Source organism: Ambystoma mexicanum, chromosome 10 (genome assembly GCF_040938575.1).
Source record: "Ambystoma mexicanum isolate Mex_15411 chromosome 10, UKY_AmexF1_1, whole genome shotgun sequence".
Taxonomy (NCBI): Eukaryota; Metazoa; Chordata; class Amphibia; order Caudata; family Ambystomatidae; genus Ambystoma; species Ambystoma mexicanum.
The window spans coordinates 1,375,147,180-1,375,166,952 of NC_090932.1; the positions used below are offsets into that span (position 1 = coordinate 1,375,147,180).

The window sequence follows — 19,773 nt, forward strand, 5'->3', positions numbered from 1 at the left end:
AAGGACACCCATACCTCCCCCCCCTCGTTGAGGGTAACGTGGCTGACACCATCCCTGCTCAGCCCTTGTTGGACCAGCCCATTGTGGCACCAGTCCTGGCACAGGGTGACTCCATGGATGACTTCCAGGTCATCAGGTCTAGGCCACGTGTGGCGGTGCACGTTGGTGTCACCAGCCCACGTGGATCAGGGGCAGCTATGTCATCTGCTGCCCCGAGTAGGCAGGGTGGGGAGGCTCCATCCACCCCAGCTCTGAGTCTCCCAGCCAGGACAGTGTCGGTCCTACTCCATCCTGCTGACGCTCCCCCAGACTACATCACACTTCAGCTAATGCCTGCACCAAGTCCCATGGTGAGTGTTCATTCCCACACTCCTAGTCCACAGTCCACTGGGGCTCCTGCCCCTAGTGTCCAGAGCGGCGTAGGACACTCAGTATCACCACCACCTTCCAAGCGGAAGAGGAAGAGTGCTCGTCCAGTACAGGCTGATGCCCCAGACACGGCTACACAGTCCGGCCCACCAAGGAAGCCCAGCTTCAATCAGGCCGAACTTGATGCACTTGTGGAGTATGTGTCCGCACATGACAGCGAAATGGTGATTACTGCAGGATGCAAGACCACACCTGCACAACATCAGGCACACTGGCAGACCATTGCGGAACTCATAAGTGCTGGAATGACCTTAAGTGCAGGGCAAAGAAAAAGCTGGCCTCAAGTCATGCCGCAACTCTAGTGACTGGAGGTGAGTCTCCGGCAGAGGACATAGAACTCACTCCACATGAGTATGTTGCTGGTACCTACGTCACAGAGGAACAGATCCAAGGCGTGGGAGACCTGCCAGATTACGAGGCATTGTCTGGTGAGTGCACATGCATGTGTGTCATCCATGTGCATGGTGTGTGTGAGTGCTTCTGATTGAGTGCCAGTTGAGGGGGTGTGTGCCTGAGTGGTTTGGGTCACCCATGTGCTTCATCCAATACATTCTGCGTACCAGGATTTGGGTGTTGCAGTATCCCTTCTGGCAACAGTAGACATTCAGCCCAACCTCACGTCAGTTGCCCTTGAAGTGTCATCTTGCCACAACATAGTTGCATGTTATTCTGTGTTCATTCAGGCTGATTGTCTGCATTCCACCACTTTCACTAGGCATTTCTCAGTCCTATTGTCACATGTGTGACATGGGTAGGGTACATGCCATCTGTGTGATGGCATGTGTCATGTATGTGTATTGGACATGCCAATTACAGGCCAATGTGTGATGGAACTGCTAGGCAGCATGCAGCAAATGTGTTGGTCTTCCATCTTGGTGTCATCAATGTGTGCCATTTGCCTCCCCTTAATACGCAGTGACAGTGCATGCATGGGAGGGTTATAGTCAAGTGGGACATGTGTCAATGAAGTACTGTTTCTGTTGCTTCTTAGCCCTAATTGTGTTCCATGGTGCTAATGCCTGTTCCCATTTCTTTTCTTTCATGTCTTTGCAGGGGATGACGCACTTGATACTGCTGGGGTTGTGGAGATGGTGCAGACCCAGGAGGGGTCTCAGGCCCGACCGGGCACCAGTGAGGGATGTCGTGTGGTGGTGGGTGAGAACCCACACTTGCTGCAGACCGTCATCTCAAGGGGTGTCTCTGGGTGCACCTCCCCCGAACTCTATTCAGGTGTCGATTCGGATGATGAGACCTATGTGCCATTGCAGATAAGTGTTTCTGGGAGGGATTCTGTACTGTCCAACCCACCTGCACCAGGAGTAGAACCCTCAATGGGGATGTCAGTGTTGGTAGGTCCGCCTTTGGTGGTTACGGATGCAGGGTCACACTCCGCTACATCTGATCCTGTTCCTGGGCCAGCAGATCAGAAGGGGAATGCAGTCCTGCAGCCTCAGGCAGTGCCGGCACAGCAAGGCGCAGTTCGCCTTGCCCCAGACAGGTGTGGTGCCCGCTGACGCGGTGGCCGTACGCCACCTGGCAATACCGCATGGGAGCAATCCATATACGGTATGGCAAACCAACAGGCAGCATCAACTGAGATGATGGCTCAGGCCATGGATAGGGTGGCCACTTCCATTGTCCCCCAAGAAAGGCTAATTGAACAACTACAGCAGGCAACAGACTCCATTAGCCAGTCACACAGGGAGGACATGTTGGCGTCCAACAGGGACAGGCGGGCAGCACTGGAGACTCTGCAGGAAGCCATTTCTATTGAGTCCCAGGGCCACAGGGAAGCCCTGAGGGTGGAACTCCGTCAGCTCAGGGCAACTCTGGTTGAGCTTGAGGCTTCAGCTAACACGAGGACAGAACAGCAGCTGGAGCGGCTCACACGTACGCTCTCAGCTGAGATGCAGGCAACTAGGGAGGAGGTCCGGACATCCCGTGAGTTGTTGCATGGGGACCTCTGCACAATTATCCTCCAGAACCAGACCTTCCACACCTGCATGCTTGCTGCCATGGAGGACCAGACTAGGGCTTTGCGTGGGCTGCCTACCATAGTGATATTTCTATGGACCGTGGTCCTGTCCTCTTGGACACAGGGTGAGAAGCTGGTCTGGTGCGGGGTGAAAGTGAGGACAACCAGCACAAATATACAAAAGTGCGAGAGGGGAATTCAATCTCGCATTTTTAAATCTAGGCAGCTGGCAATCAAAACTGCAAAGATTGAGGCATTGGAATAGTCATGTAACTTTATTTTAACACTAATGACTAGAGAGTTCCTTGCAAAAGGGTGGTTGTCCAAGAGGGTGATTACCAAAGTACCGAATAATCGCTAAAAAAATGCACTCTCCCACTTGGTGTGGGATGGGAAAACCAATACTTTTTGGGTTTTCTCTCAATTTCATGCAGTAACCCCTATTGGTCTTGGGGGTATCATAAAATGTTGTGGTGGAGCCACAACAGGTAAGGTCGACCGGTTTCGATGGTTCATAACTGATTACCGACCATCTTCTTCAGGACAAGATCAATCTTCATGTGCTATTGAATAGTGTCTGTCCTCTTAGTAGGGCAGCGATGACAGGCTGCAAAGTGGATCCTGGAGGGGATAGCTGTGCTATCCAGGAGGTCAGTTGAGAGCCGAAAATGAGCTCTCTCCAATGGCGTACCTGGCGTACCTGGGGAAAAACGGGGCGAGCACTGAAAAGCTGCAGCCTGCTCGGTCCCAAGGCTGTAAGTGTGCTCATTTTCGGCTCTCAACTGACCTCCTGGATAGCACAGCTATCCCCTCCAGGATCCACTTTTGCAGCCTGGCAAGTTGATGAATTTTTTCCCCAGCATACCGTTCCCTGTGTACCAGTTATTCCCTACGGTTTGGGAAGGCAGTTGCCATCCTGGCTCTTTGAGCCATAATTTACCCTGTTGTCTTTTTCTGCCTACCATAGTGCCACCACCTCCTGATGCAGCTGCAGAGGGTGAGGAGAGCGACAGCAGCAATTCTCCCACAATAGGGTAGCCGTGCAGGCCATGAGCCCATGGAGGTGTTTTTTTTCCGCAAGATCCATACAGGTGGGTTTTGGTGTGCACCCTGTCCTCGGACCTCCTGGGTGGCCTCCCCTAACCCCCCCCCCCCCCCCACCGGGCCCATTCATGGCCATTTTTGATTTTTGATTTTTTATTTTTTTATTATTTTTTTTTTATTTTTGATTCTTGATTTTTTGGACAGTGTGTTGCCTTGTGTGGCTCCCGTGGGCATACGCTGTATTGTGGCTGGGCACATGCAGGCTTGTCCTGAATTTGGGTCAGATGCTTGGGTTTGTGTGACACACACCCCTCCTGCTTCCTGTTTCCATGGGCTTGCAAAGGGTGTGCCCAAGTGACATTGACTTACACGGTGACGTTGGACTCCCATTTGATGTGTGGGCAGTCTGTAGTCAATACTGTGTATACATTCCTAGTGCATATTGTTGTTGTATTGTACACTGCATGGTGTATTGATATGTGCCTCTGCATCCATCCCATCTTCCTAATTTGCAGGTCCATTTCTCATGTCTTCACAAGGCGGTCTACTTTGGAACTGGAGTCCATGTTGTAAGCAGTGTTCCTACACTTTTGCGTGGCGCTAACACTGTATAGTTGGAAGTGTTCGAAGTGCTGGCATTATCAGGTAGTGAGGCTACCAATTTTTTAAGTCTGTACTGTCATGTTTATGGTAGGTTGGAGGTTGTGTAGGTGATTGGTATTATTGGTAAGTATTTGGTAATGTGTGTTGTTGGTCCAGCATTACTGTGAGCATTTCATGTGTGGCCAGTTTCCATTAGGGACACTGTTGTTGGTGACACTTGGGTCATGTTGTGGGGATTAATTTGTTTGCTCTCACATTGCATGACATGCCATGGTGTGTTGTGTGGCCGTGCCGGGGAGGGGTTGGGTGACATGGCACTGTTCTCATGTTGTATTTTGCAAGTGGGTATTCATTTTTGCTGCATGGAAGTGTGTCTTTTGATGACCCTGCATTGGCGGTGTTTGTGTAGGTAGGGATGCACACATTGTGACACTTCCAGATGAACAATCTCAGGCTGCTATGGTTCTGACAGTTGACTGTCCCTTAATTCATCAGAATTGTCAGACTGAGTCATCATTGATTGTCAGATGGTATGTGCCAGGGCTGTGTGCACTCCACAGGGGTGTGCTTTCTATGTGAAGTAATTAGCCACCAGCTGCGTACGGGCTGCCTCACCCCGTGCCCTTTCCCCTCCCATGCGCAGCAGGCGTGCATGTGGTTGGGTATGTGGGGGCACCACCATGTCCACAGCCAGGCCCCGGCGTGTTGCAACATTGTGCAGGACACATGCTGCCACTATGATCCTGCACACTACTGGGGGAGCGTATAACAGCTGCCCACCAGAACGGTCAAGGGAGCGAAAGCGTGACTTGAGCACTCCGAATGTGCGCTCCACAATGCCCCTTGTTGCAATATGGGCTGTGTTGTATCTTACCTCGGGAGGCGTGATGGGGTTCCGAATTGGCGTCATCATGTGTGTGCTCAGAGGGTAGGCACTGTCCCCTGGGGAGGTGGTGATGAGGATCATTAGTGGGGTATTGGCATTACTCTGTATCTGTCATGCATGCGTGTGCTGTGGCATTTCTACTCACCAAGCAGCCATGCATCGCCATGCCGCCCAGCTTCCATGTCCCGGTTTAGGGTTGACATCCTGTAAATGAAGCTGTCGTGGGTGGACCCTGGATAGTTGGCATATACTGAGGTGATGATTCCCTTGGCATCACATACTACCTGGATGTTGATGGAATGCCAGTGCTTGCGGTTTCTATAGATGTGCTCAGATGCCCTAGGGGGACGTAGAGCCACATGGGTGCAATCAATGGCACCTAGCACTTTGGGGAATTGTGCCACCCTGTAGAAATCCTGGCTGACAGCCTGCCTTTCTGCAGGTGTTCTGGGCAGGTATATGTGCCTGCGGACTGATGGGCGTGCAGTGATGATGGCCAACACCTGGTGTAGGCACCGTGACTGCGTGGCCTGTGACACCCCCCCCACTATGGCACTTGTCCGCTGAAATGATCCGGTAGCCAAGAAGTGCAGTACATTGAGGACCTTCTCCAGGGGGCTGAGTGCTTGGGAGCACAGGGTGGGTGATGTGAGGTCATCCTCCCACTCACTGACCAGGTCGAGTATTATGTGTGGTGGAAACCTGTACCTCCCGTACACCTGGTCATCAGGCGTACCAAATAGGCTGGTTCTGGGTGTGAAGATTCTGGCCCTGACTATCCTTCTCCTCCTCCTGCGGTATCCCACGGCCACTGCTGCTAGGAACGGTATATTCATCCTGGCGTCTGAGCTTGTTTGTTGTTTGCGCACTCTTTTATGCTGCGCGGGACGTCCGCCTGCTTCATGCTGCCGTACGTGTTTCAGGATTGGACCTTTTATTTTTTGGCGCGTTGTAGGTGACCGTGTAAATCTTCCCGCCCACCCCAGGAATACACGTAACACGCTCTCCCAGGCCCAGTCGCGAGTAAATATTCCCGCCCACCCCTGGAATACACGTACCCCACTCTCACAGGACCAGTGGCGTGTGGAACTTCACGCGCACACCGAAATACACGTATCCTGCAAATTCGCATGTGAAACTTCCTGCGCACCCCGAAACACACGTACCCAGGGCAATCGCGTGTGGAGCTTCCCGCGAACCCCGTAATACATGTACCCTGCTGGTATCGCGTGTGGAAGTTCACGCGGACCCATAATACACGTACCCTGATGGAATTGCGTGTGAGACTACCCGCGCACTCCTGGAATACACGTACCCAGGCAAATCGCACGGCTGGGGGGTGGGGGTGCTGGGAGACAGGAGTGGGGGCCTGGTGGAGGGTGCCCTACAGTGCTGGGGGGTGGGGGTGCTGGGAGACATGAGTGGGGGCCTGGTGGAGGGTGCCCCTGGATGCAGGGGGGTGGGGGTGCAGGGAGACAGGAGTGGGGGCCTGGTGGAGGGTGCCCTACAGTGCTGGGGGGTGAGGGTGCTGGGAGACAGGAGTGGGGGCCTGGTGGAGGGTGCCCCTGGATGCAGGGGGTGGGGGTGCAGGGGGACATAAGTGGGGGCCTGGTGGAGGGTGCCCTACAGTGCTGGGGGTGGGGGTGCAGGGAGACATGAGTGGGGGCCTGGTGGAGGGTGCCCTACAGTGCTGGGGGGTGGGGGTACAGGGACACATGAGTGGGGGCCTGGTGGAGGGTGCCCCTGGATGCAGGGGGCTGGGGGTGCAGGGAGACAGGAGTGGGGGCCTGGTGGAGGGTGCCCCTGGATGCAGGGGGGTGGGGGTGCAGGGGGACATGAGTGGGGGCCTGGTGGAGGGTGCCCTGCACTGCTGGGGGGTGGGGGTGCAGGAGGACAGGAGTGGGGGCCTGGTGGAGGGTGCTCTAAAGTGCTGGGGGGTGGGGGTGCTGGGAGACAGGAGTGGGGGCCTGGTGGAGGGTGCCCCTGGATGCAGGGGGGTGGGGGTGCAGGGGGACATGAGTGGGGGCCTGGTGGAGGGTGCCCTGCACTGCTGGGGGGTGGGGGTGTAGGGGGACAGGAGTGGGGGCCTGGTGGAGGGTGCTCTACAGTGCTGGGGGGTGGGGGTGCTGGGAGACAGGAGTGGGGGCCTGGTGGAGGGTGCCCCTGGATGCAGGGGGGGGGGTGCAGGAGGACATGAGTGGGGGCCTGGTGGAGGGTGCCCTACAGTGCTGGGGGGTGGGGGTGCAGGGAGACATGAGTGGGGGCCTGGTGGAGGGTGCCATACAGTGCTGGGGGGTGGGGGTGCAGGGACACATGAGTGGGGGCCTGGTGGAGGGTGCCCCTGGATGCAGGGGGGTGGGGGTGCAGGGAGACAGGAGTGGGGGCCTGGTGGAGGGTGCCCTACAGTGCTGGGGGGTGGGGGTGCTGGGAGACAGGAGTGGGGGCCTGGTGGAGGGTGCCCCTGGATGCAGGGAGGTGGGGGTGCATGGGGACATGAGTGGGGGCTTGGTGGAGGGTGCCCCTGGATGCAGGGTGGTGGGGGTGCAGGGGGACATGAGTGGGGGCCTGGTGGAGGGTGCCCCTGGATGCCGGGTGGTGGAGGTGCAGGGGGACAGGAGTGGGGGCCTGGTGGAGGGTGCCCTACAGTGCTGGGGGGTGGGGGTGCAGGGAGACAGGAGTGGGGGCCTGCTGGAGGGTGCCCTAGAGGGCCACTGTATGGATCATTCACCATAGCTGTATATGGGTGCTTTTTGTTAGCGCACATTTTGGCGCACATTTATTTCAGGCGCAAGGACGCTACCGCCTGCTTTCTTGTGGCGTACTTGTTTGGCCCTGTGCGCGTCTTTGACCGTGCGCTAGTTTGCCCTATTCGATTCCATGAATACGAGTTGTAGGCGAGCGTGTAGGCGTTCCGCGCACTTGCCTCCTGTACTTCCCCCGTGACGCCCATATTTTCATGCATTGTTCCCCATTCTGAGTGTTACGCCCCGTGTTCCGCCTACTTTTGTAATGTGCGCCACGCTATGTGCGATCTCGCAGCGGCCGCGGAGCACGCCGTTGGATGTCCTGTGCGCTGGCGTGCGCCGCGCACTTTTTCAGCGCACATCCAATATTTTTATCGCGCACGGACTTCCATGAATCGATGTGCGCTGGTTTCCCTGCGATTTTCGCAGTTGCACTGCGATTTTTGCACTTTTACTGCGAATCGCACGTTTTGGCACCTCTGCGCCGGAATTTTCGGCGCACATTAATTCCATGAATCGGCCAGCGTGTGTTTCATTGTTGATGACATGAAAAAAGGGGGAATGGGGTAAACCTAATACGAGAAGGATCAATACTTATATGGGCAGGTGTGAAAACCTTTTGGAAACATAATCATCCTGTTATCAATTATTCTGTTAATACAAACCTCACTACGTTGTACATGAATCGCACAGCAACAACCCCCCTCCTTCCACTTGCTGCTATGAGCCCAAGTAATGACAATGAGACTAACTATTACTTTTGGGAGAATGAATCTAAACTAATAAATATTGATGTACAAACAACCACAGAATCTACCTCACAAGGAACTATAATGCACTTTTATGCTGCTGCTAGCCAAGAGACCCCAGAACTACAGGCCGGGTACACTGCAAATGAATTCAATGACACAACATGGGCAGGAGTTTTTCCCATCAATTATCGAAAAGTAAAAACAATGAATAACATGGAAGGGGGGAGGAGGGGATGGAAAAGGGGGGCGGGAGGGAAAATATATGATATCTACGATGGCCTGGGATTAGATAAAATAGAAGACCCCGCCACCCAGACCAGTCAAATAGATGGTACACAGACACGAGTGCTACAGCAAAACAAGCCACGAACGAGAGCTGCTATGTCTGCTCTCTCATACCACATGCATCAGGCACGGCCAAAATACCTGTGCCACAAGAAGTACCCTTGTCAGACGCCCAGTGTTTAATTCATCTTGTATTATGTAGAATTCGGAGCACGTTCCAGGCACACAGGGTTACAATAGAACTGCTGCAGAACGAGAAAACATGCACAAGCAGGCGCCAAGGAGTAATTTGCATTAAAGAACCATTTTTCGTCATAAAAGGAACAAGATTCACAGAAAACAAGTGGCACGACGAAACGATTGAGTGCAAAGCTGAAGCACTTAGGGGACTAACTGAAGAAAACTTTCAATGGGTCAAAGAAACGTGTGCTCCTGTCTGGTCCCAGCACATTGCAAAACTCACCTTGGTCACCGCTCTAGAAAAACCTATCAAGACCCAAAAAGAAATACCACATGAGCTTTGTTTTCACGGAGAAGGGAAGGTACAAATGGGTGCTAACAAACAGTGCACAAAACAATAATTATTCCGGATATGAAAAAAGGTACCGCTGCATTAATGGACATGTACTGGGTCAGTGGCAAACAAGCCTACCTGCATCTACCGGCATCATGGAGAGGTACTTGCACCCTGGCCACCCTGCATTCACCTCTGATGGTAATCCCAGAAAGCCATATCCAAGGAGGAAAAGGGTCGGCTGGCATATTGGCAGCAGGGCAATCGGCTGTAACGCTCACCTGATTCCCGCAGAGGCGCCGGTCTTGACTGGGCGAATACCGTATCTTCAAAGGTGATGTGTAACACACGGTTGGCTCTTTGGGCTGGACCTCTGTGCACTGTATGTCTGACTCGAAGAGTAAGATGTCTGCAGATAGAAAATATGGGATTAATGAACTGGGGTTATTGGGTGTCTCTCTCTTCTTCCCCTTCTCTTCTCCTGTAGAACCCCAAAGGTTAACGCTCTCATCTTAGGTAAGTGAACGCTGAGCTCTCCATCTGCCTCGGGGCAGGGTGCCGTAACCAGTTTCTTCACTGGATAAGGGTGCAGGCCTCTTGACCTCAGAGGACTGCTGTCCGTCGTTTACTGCACGAACGGTAAGTTCCGAGTATTTCAAATGTCTTTAAAAGTCTTTTGTAATGATGTCTCTTGTTTTGCAGGGTTTCGGCGATGGCGGATGACGGGCTGAAGTGAGTTGAGGATGGAACCCGTGTGAGGAATAGAAGCGCCTGGAAGCACGTAAGTAAGCGCTTGCACTAACTGTCCTTTTATCTTGCAGGTACAAGTTCGGAGCTGCTGAAGGGTGCCGGAATACCCACTGGGTTCGGCGTGGGAAGGAGTAATGGCACGTGAGTAATAAAGTTACCCAATGTCTTTAAACGCACTTTCTTTTGTCTTTCAGATGCGGGATGCAGCGCCGAAGGCCTCCGGAGCGTGCGAAGAGTTGGTAAGCTTTTGTCTTTCAGATGCCGGAATGCAGTGCGAAGACCTCCGGAGCACGCGAAGAGTAGGTAAGCCTTTGTCTTTCAGATGCCGGAATGCAGCGCGAGGCGTTGGTGACAGCCGATGGATCAGGTAAGAGAAGCGCTGTCACTGAAGACCGTAATGCTAACCTGTTCTTTCTTGTCTTTATAGGTGTTGCTGAAGACTGGATTCAGGATGGTAAGCCTTTTTCCCCTAGGCCCAGGATCAGATGCAGAAGACACGATGAGCGTTCTGCTGCAGAGGATGCAGAATAACGCAAAGCAAGATTCATCCATCGGGTGTGGTTTAAATAGCCTCCTGTAGTGCTTAGGTGTCTCCTTCCACAGCCACGCCTAGGTAAGAAAAGAGTTCCTGCTTTCCAGAAGAGTTCCAGTGTTCTGAACCTAGGGAGTGGCTCCTGCCCCACCCAACAGGAAAAGTAGTCCCAAACAGAAGAGGATTAGAGGCTCAACTGGCAGGTAAGTAAGCAGCATGGTCTGCTGCAGGTAAGTCCACCCAAGCATTATGAGCCTGGCGCTTCCAGCGCTGGGACTGGGCATATTTATGAGCCTGGTGCCACTGGCGCCAGGACAGGGTCCAAAAGGTCCCAATTGGGACTGGTTGGCACTCGGAACCTGGGTTATGGGTCTGCTTCCAAGGAAGTTGGGTAAGTCCTGACCTTTTGGAAGCAGAGATCATGACATCGGCTGACACATCGGCAGCGCCCCAACTAGCAATAAAAGAACTTCCATCATACGACATCTTGTCGGAAAGTGACCTGAAGGACAGACTCTCCCGCAAAAAGCGGTCATCAAACTACATTCCCAGCGAATCATCCGCTCTTCTCGCTGAGATCCCAGCAAAATACAAACTCTTCAATTCTGCAGAGACATTCTTTGCTTCCCTCCTAACGCCAGGACTCCAGGCGCAAACAAACGTCAAATGGTTACAGATCGTCCGCTGGGAGCTGATCCAACTGGCCAATGACACTGAAGAGGGTTTCAATGTGATCACGGTGGAACTTCGCGCCTTGCACTTAATGACAATGCAGAACCGGTACGTCCTAGACCTTCTTACAGCGATGGACGGCGGTGTTTGCCGAAAAATCGGGAGCTCATGCTGCACATTCGTACCCTCTGAAGATGCAGATAATGGGACTCTCTCCAACGTAATCTCAGCCGTACACAGTCCGGGGGAGAGGATGTTGAAAGAAGGAGGAATAGAGCCAAGCAACTGGTTTGACAATATGTTCAGCTGGATACCATCCTGCTTCAACAACGTGATGAAAAAGTTTGTTCCTGTCATCGTTTTTATTTTGCTATTTTTCTGTGTGTGCCAATGAGGTATCCGATGCTGTGCAAAGTCTATGCCTAACTCAACAATGATGATGGCAACAATGGGCCGACAGACAACGGTGGCTACTATGATAGATGCACAGATGCAAACTGGAGAGCCAAACCCACCAAAGTATCGCATGACAGCTGTAAATCGTCAGAATTGGGGCAGGGTAGATAATCTATATCACACCACCATAAAGGAACCAAGGGAGCTGCAATGATACAGGGAAGTGTGGGTGGAACTGGATGGGGATGGAGGAATATACGTGACATGCACACCAGATGAATATGCAAGAAGGGGAAATAGCTTGATGTAGGGCTTCGATGCCAATAAAAGGAACAACTGCCTGGGATGAAGCGGTTGCGGAAGCGGAGTAATATCGGAATGAGAATAAGAATAATAAATAGTTTGTTACTTTAGATGTAATGAAAGGGGGGAATGTGTGGGAATGAGGGGTCGTTTGGGCCCCCCGCCATACATTCAGTAGAGCTTGGACCACTTGCTCTTGCAATGGTGGGGGACGCCTCCATTGCCCTTATGTTAACATCAGCCTTTTGCTGACATAAGCATAGATGGGGCTGTTGTGAGGGACACTTGGCATCCATTTTGTACACCCTCGACTCCATCTTTTTGGACTAAGCCTCACTGCGATAATACAAAAAGGCTTCTCTCCCCTGTGCGGTGCCGCGCATACCGCGCACATGGCCCCCACCCTTTCTCACTGTGTCTGAAAGCTTTGCAGCTCCATTCTCAAGCTTGAGCCAGAGGCAATTGAAACAAAAACAAATGTAACATCTCGCTCTTCCTCTGAGATCACTGTCCTGTGTGTGAACCGGCCTGAGCCAGGCCTTGTAGCTCATCCATCTCCACACACCTGCCCGTGCCATCTTACCCTCGCTGTTGGAAAATTACTGCCAGTATAATCTCGTGTCCCTGTAAGGTAATCGCTTGATGTACCAGAAACGTGCACCGGCCACGAAGCCCACCCCAGCGTGCCCTTAGCTAAAATCAAACCTCTGTCACAGTATATTGCATCCTGCAACTAACGAACGTCAACATGCCGCCAGTCTCTTTGATGAGTTCAGACCCACCTCGCGACCAATGTTATCATACTGGTCAAGACCCTTAACCTGGTGCCCCATATAAGTCCCAACAAGTAATAGTGTGATTACATGTATGCAATTTATAGAGTTATGATGATTTGCTCAAAGGAACTGTAATAACTTTTCTTCAGTGCATGTTTAATGGTGGTGTATTATGTTAGCTTAGTTAGCGGCCAATTTACCTCACAGCGACCTAACCCTCACCCCGCCTAGACACAGACAGATGGACCTCGTGACACTCACCCTCCCGACAAGCCAGCAGCCAACCATGGAGGAGCACCACCTATATACACCTATACAACGCAAGCTTGTGTCCAATCATAATGAACTTTGCAACATTCATGTCTGACATCATTTATGACGCTTTCTGCCCTTATAATCAATTGTAAGTGTATTGTTTGCCAGAGCGCTCTCGGGCAGCAGAGTTCTCTGGATGCCAATTCTCTATAAAGAAAGACTAAAACTCGCAACCTGTTCTCTTAGTCTCATTCCCCATTGGGGTGTGTCTTTTTTACTGGCATTGCACGTGCTAAGACGGGGATGGGCCTTTACACCGTTACACGTCATAGATGTTTGGAAATAGTGAAGATTCTTCCTAACAATAATTGCCACTCTTCCTCCCCTGCCAGATCCTCTATTTTGCCCAAAGAAGACATAGGGCCTCATTCCAAGATTGGAGGCAGCCATGGCGCTATTAGCTATTAGCGCCATGGCTGCCTCCAATACCGGGTCCGGTCTGGTTGGATGGTGATTTACCGGGTCATTCCGACCCTAGAAGACCTGGTAACTCCCCATTCAACCAGCCATTCCCCATTCTCATTGAGCCCCCATAGGGCTCCATGGGAATGGGGAAAGCGGTAATTATGGGCCTGCTAATAGCAGGCCCGTAATTAGCACCCTGGTCCCTTAGCAGGACCCGTAAAGAACGTGTGGTCCGACCACACGTCCTTTGCGGTTCCCGCTAAGGGACCTTGGAATTGGGCGGTAAGGGATTACCGGCACCGGTCTCCTAAGCAGTGCCCGGTATCCCTTACCGCCCAACTCGGAATGAGGCCCATAATCATTTGGAGCATCCCAAGCAATGTTAGGGCCACTGGTGTCCCACAGCCACGTTTCTCTGAGACACATGATGTCAATTTTTTGGTCTACAATATCATCCCAGACATCCATGGCATGTTTGTCCAGCGACCGAGTATATATATTTATGATTATGTTTGAACTAATATGAATTCATGTAAATACTTAAATCATTGATTTTTATGAACTTTATTGATATGTGTAAAGTTCCTTTAAACTAAAACACATTAATAATAAATAAATGGGCTACCCTTTATGGCGTCTGTACTAATTCCATGACAGACTGAGATTCTACTCATCGGTACACCCACTCCCTCCTTCCCTGCAGCTCTCTGGCCTGCCTCCCTTGGCCCCCTCCCTGCTCCTACCTGAAATGCAAAAAACCTTGGGGTCATCAACGACTCCACACTCTCCTTCTCTCCTCATATTTCTGACGTCGCTAAGAAGTCACACTACCAGCTGCACCTCCTCAGAGGTATTCTTCCCTTCCTCTCCTTCCCCCAGAAGCTCACTGTCTCCCGAGCCCTGGTTCTCTCGAAGCTGGATTACTGTAACAGCCTCTATCTTAATCTGCCTGCCTCCACTCTCCGCAACTCATCCAGAACAGAACTGCGAGACTTGTCCTTGGCCTCAAGCCCAGGGACCGTATCTCTCCAGGACTGAAATCTCTACACTGGCTCCCAGTGGCTGCGAGGATAAAGTTCAAAACCCTCTGCATTGTCCACAAGGCCTTCTGGGGCCTTGGTCCTAAATACCTTCAACTCTCTCTTCCCAAATATCTTCCTTCCCGAGCCCTTCGCTCATCCGCCTCCAACTCCCTCAGAGTCAAGCGCTTCTCGAAGCAACGAGCTGGGGGTAGATCTCTCTCCGCGGCAGGGGCCTCCCTCTGGAACAGCCTTCCTGCCTCCCTGAAACTTGAGGAGAACCATCTCCGGTTCCGGAAGCACCTCAAAACCTTCCTCTTTGCTTCTGCTTTCTCTCTCCCTCTCCCCTGCTGAACATCTAATATACTTCACTGAAACTGCACTGATTCTGCAACTGGACCACTCTTAACGGCCTCGGTCCTGGGCCCAGCCACTCCCCACTTGCACTTATGCCCTGGAACCCCTTTGCACTGCGGGACTGTCTCTGTATCCCTACAGCCCCCCCCCTTTTCCAGCACTTGTTCTGCACTTACCTTGCACTTGCCACCAGCTGGCCCTATTTATTTATTACTTTACGCCACTTACCTTGTACTGCACTTCCCCCCCTCCCCTTCCCCTTGCACTTTTCCCCCTCCCCCACCCCTGCACTTGCGCGATCTGAATGACACCTGGCCTAGTAGGATCGTTGTCTGTCTCCCCTTGTTCCTCCCCTCCCTGCCTCGTGGCGCCTTGAAACACCTGTGTATAGGCGCGTTACAAATGCCATATCATATCATATCATATCATACTGCATATCCTTCGTTGCTAAAAGGTATTGGTTCCGGCAGTGCTTCTGTCTTTTTCTATTCCCCTGGCATGGTCATCCAAAGTAATCGACCATGCACTACGGTTTCAAAGTGTGTTAGAACACTGTGAAAGCAAACATGGTCAGTAAATGTTAGGCACTAAAGGCCAATAATCCATAACAACTCAGTGTAATACATGAAATGACCATCCTCACACTATTCAGAAAGAATGCAACCTCTTTTGTTTGGAATACAAACCATATGCCAAACTACTGTTAAATTAAAGCAACTAATGATTATATTGAACGTGACTTTGCAAAACTAATAAAGCAAAATATGGCCGTTGGTGCCGTTACACCACTTTATACATTAGCTTGAATGATTTTCAAGAAAGGTTCTTACCCTGTTGGTGACAATGCAAGTAGACAATTTCTTCTAAACGAATAGTCATTGCGTAGTCCCAGTAGACACTAAAAGGTATTCAATCAGAATGCTGTTAGGTTTCATTTAGAGTCTTCCACAGTGATTTTTCAGATAAAAGCATAATTAAAAACATACATTTAAAAAAACATTCAGAGAAACCATTGAAAATTGAAGATTACAGCATTTTTGGGTCAAGGACCAAAGATAACTAACAAATATGCCTTTGTTAACAAAACAATCTTTACACATTGTAGACATTTTTGCGACATCAAGTCTATACTTACATAAACATACATTTATATATATATTTTTTTTCCTTCTAACTATGCCTGTGTATTGGGGAACGGGTATGCACATGTCCTGATATATACAGACACTCTTACTCTGAAACCCAGAGTTCCCTTTTCCGCAAGCGCAACACCTTCTAAATTTCTGCAACCCAGCTAGGCTCTCCTCATTTCCCTGAATTGGTGTCTCTGACCTGCCAGGATCAAAATGGAGTGGCAAATGTTGTATACATGTTAGGCTCACCTCCAAATCCTCATGCTATCCGAATTTGTACATATGTTTCAAGGTTTCAAACACTTACATTTTAGGGTGAGTGTTGTGATAAATGAAATCACCAACAAGCCCAGTGTGTACTACACATTCAGTGAATTGATATCACAACCCTTTCATCACAAGACATACTTGTCAAATGTAAAGATCTGTAGTCATTCTTATGTTCCCAAAATGCTTTCTGATTTTTTGCAAAGCAGCTCACAACCATCATTTGTGTTATTTCTTCTCTTCATCTGTCTCAGAGGTATTTTGAAAGAGTACAGTTGGAGTTTAGTGGAATGTTTATATTGGAATAACAATCAGAAAATAAAGCATATGATTATTCTAAGTTTAGAAAAAGTCCTTTGTGCAATAGGACAAGTGTAACCTTTTCATCATGACTGCAATGTATGCTAGAATTGAACATTAAAATGATCATTGTAAGATGTTAAAAATAGACAGTTCACGATGGTAAGTCAATAAAATAATTTCCATTTATAAAAGGCTTTTTTGCTGAAACTACATACTCTTTTGTCTCACAAAATGACCTTCTTTCTTGGAAAGGGTCATGTTCAGTTTAAAATCAATGATCTGTTTCTCCTGTGAGCACCAAAGAAATGTTTAATTTGTTTAATGTTGTGCATTGGCCACTGATTGGTTGCAGTGCTGCTCAGCTCATTTATCTGTTACGGAATCCACAAATAGTAATAATTAACACACACACATGAGAATAACAAACACAGCTGTATGATATATGAAATGATATGGCATTCATAACGCGCCTATCCACAAGTGTTGCAAGGCGCGTTTGTAGATCCTGCAGCATGGTATAGAGTCGGTGTTGTTGAAGAACCTCACTCAAACCTGTTGTGGGCTCACAGATGTTGTTACTATCGGTATGTACCATTAAGTTTTTAAGAAACTGGATGCAGAGTCATCTTACTTAGTGTCTTAAGGTCTTAAGGGTGCTTTAATTAAACACATGTGCCGACAAGTGTTTCGACCCAACAGGGGTCTTTTTCAAGGTGTTTGTTTATAGAACGTGAAGAGTATAAGTGGTATGTGAGCTCTGGCGTGGTGGCTCTGTTTGTTAACAATCTGTATGGCCTGGGACCTTGAAAAACACCCCGTCAGGTTGTTACACATGTCAAGAACCGTTCACCCGCTGCAGGATCCACTACCGTGTTCACTGGATCAGTGCAGTGATCTGCGAATTCTAGTGCTCTACACAATTAATACTTTACCCGCAGCATGATACTCTGGTCCCTTACAAGGTTTGTCAAAAACTCCAGCACCCCTGCAGAGCCTGCGTCCCACTTGTCTCCTCCATACAGACAATGATATGATATGCTATGATATGGCATGTATAACGTGCCTATACACAAGTGTTTCAATGCACCCTCAGTGTGATGGCATCAGACCTGAGGACACACATGATTACAGTGCATGCCTCCAAATACCAGGCAAGTTCTCACCTTGGGCCATGCCTCTATTGTTGCTGGTTTCATCTACATTTAAGCATAAAAAAGACACAAACCCTCTTTCATGGAATCTATGTTTCTTTCACTGGCTGCATAAGATAGGATGGCTCTAGCAAACTCTCCCCACAAGAAAAGAGACACATTTTGAGTGACAGAGAGTGGAGATAGAAGGAGAGACAGAGAGAGGAGTAGGGAGAGAGGAAGAGGGAGAGGAAAAGAGCGAAAGAGTAAGATAGAAAGATAGAGAACATGCTAGATCATGTATTATACTCTGGGTACAGCTATTAGTTAATAACATTTAGGCAACGAGTATGGCTGTGTGAAGAAACAGCATTCCAGATACTTATTCTTCGTCATTTGATGTCATGAATCAAACACCAACAGAGACATGATTGCACCAAAATCGCTTGGGAATTTGTGGATCATTTTATCGACCTGTGAACATGTTCTACAAATAGTCAAGGCTATATGCATAGTAGTCACTGATTTTCTATTTTTCTTTTCACATACCAAAGAAACAAATATTTCAACAAAATGAGGCTTTATTCTATCAAAGTTTAGAAAATTGGTTAAGCAACCACCAGCATGCTTTCCGCTTGAAGCAATCAAATTAAGTGATTGGATTAACAACAAGACCAGTTGAAGAACGACTAAAACAGACACTTCTAAAAGAGCTAAAACGGTAACCATTGTATAGGGGTTTGGTGAGAGGCATAAGGGGTCAGTGAATAGCGCTGTTTTCTTCAATCCTTAAAATGCACTATTAGTCACGGTTGAGTTTTATATCACACTACTCGTAATCAGTAAGTCATGTCCCAAATACATTGTATAGGCCTAACTGTTTTGTTAAGCTAGTATGTTTGTATACAGAGATCCAACTATTGAATAAGCAAAAACACAGAGCATGGGAACAATGTGGATGGTGGCAAATGTGAAAACAAGTTTAAATTAATTAAAATGTGTAGAAACAAATGTATGAAAACACAGTTTTGAAATACAAAAAAAAGTAAAAATTCAGAAAAAGTTCGCAAACCATATAAACAAGAAGTAAAAGAAAACAGAAATATGTCAGAAAAGTTGTCAGGGGGCCTTGTTTTAATATTAAAGTAACATCTTATAAAAGATGGGCAAAAGGACACATTGTTCTGGGAAAGGAGAAATAATGGTCATCAGGGTAAAAGAGGTTAGCAGGGGGTAACATTTTATGTTAGAAAACAATGCACTCCCCCATTCGAGGACTAGCTATGGAAGCTCTGGGAAATTGTGGCATTAGAATGGATCACATACTCCTTACAGCAGGACCATGTAGGTTTTCGAGATGACTGGGGGCTGGTGTGTGGCTTCCATTTGATGATATGCCCGCCAAGGCTGCCATTATTGGACACTAAACAGAGAAAGGAAGTGAGAGATTACCTGGACTAGCGCGCTTCAAAGCTGCCGCTGCGGAGGTAGGTGCGAAGGGGGGGCCTGGTTTGAGGTTACGGTTTGGTTGTGATTTTTTAAAAATAAAAATAAAAATAATTAAGGAAAAAAAGAAAGAAATGCATGCCTACAGCGTGGGGAACATTAACTAGATGTTATGTCCCACTACAGCTGATGGCCGGTTTGGCAGCGGCGGAGAAGTGTCCATTGCATGCTTCCTTTTGTCAGCACATCTGCAGGGCTTCATCGAAGCAGTCTATTTGCTGATAGTACATCGTGATGACCTTCTCAGGAGCTGAATCCCAAACAAGGAAGACTTCAAAGGAAGTGAAGCCTTGGATACCGGCGCGTCCAGCCCTACAGATAAGGGGTGTATCGGCCACTTTTACTCCCTAAAAATAGGCAAATACTCCCAAAAAATAAAAACAGGGAGTAGAACTCCTCCCAACTAAAAATGGGAAACAGACATATACAACCATGTGCCTCTGCTTTCAACCACACAGCACCATGGATATGTTTGGACCAGCAGTGCACGTAGTACCACAGGAAGAAATTGCTATTATTACGATCTGATCGAAAGAAGTAAACCTGTATAATTTAATGTGTATGAATAAGTAGGTGCAAAGAAATAATTATTACAAAAACAGTTCAATTTACCAGTTAAAACATATTTTTACTCGATTATAAAATATTCCCATTGAGAATTGGACTTTCATGTTTAC

General features: G+C 49.2%; 1 protein-coding gene across 2 annotated transcripts in view; it reads right to left on the reverse strand.

Annotated features, from left to right (window-relative positions):
* The window catches only part of SGSM1 (small G protein signaling modulator 1), a 1,887,833-nt gene that overhangs the window by 935,425 nt on the left and 932,635 nt on the right, over positions 1 to 19,773 (reverse strand). For both annotated transcript variants that reach the window (XM_069619387.1, XM_069619388.1), the window contains exon 10: positions 15,588 to 15,655. In XM_069619387.1, coding sequence (XP_069475488.1) covers positions 15,588 to 15,655 — 68 coding nt within the window. The remainder of the gene's footprint in view (positions 1 to 15,587; positions 15,656 to 19,773) is intronic.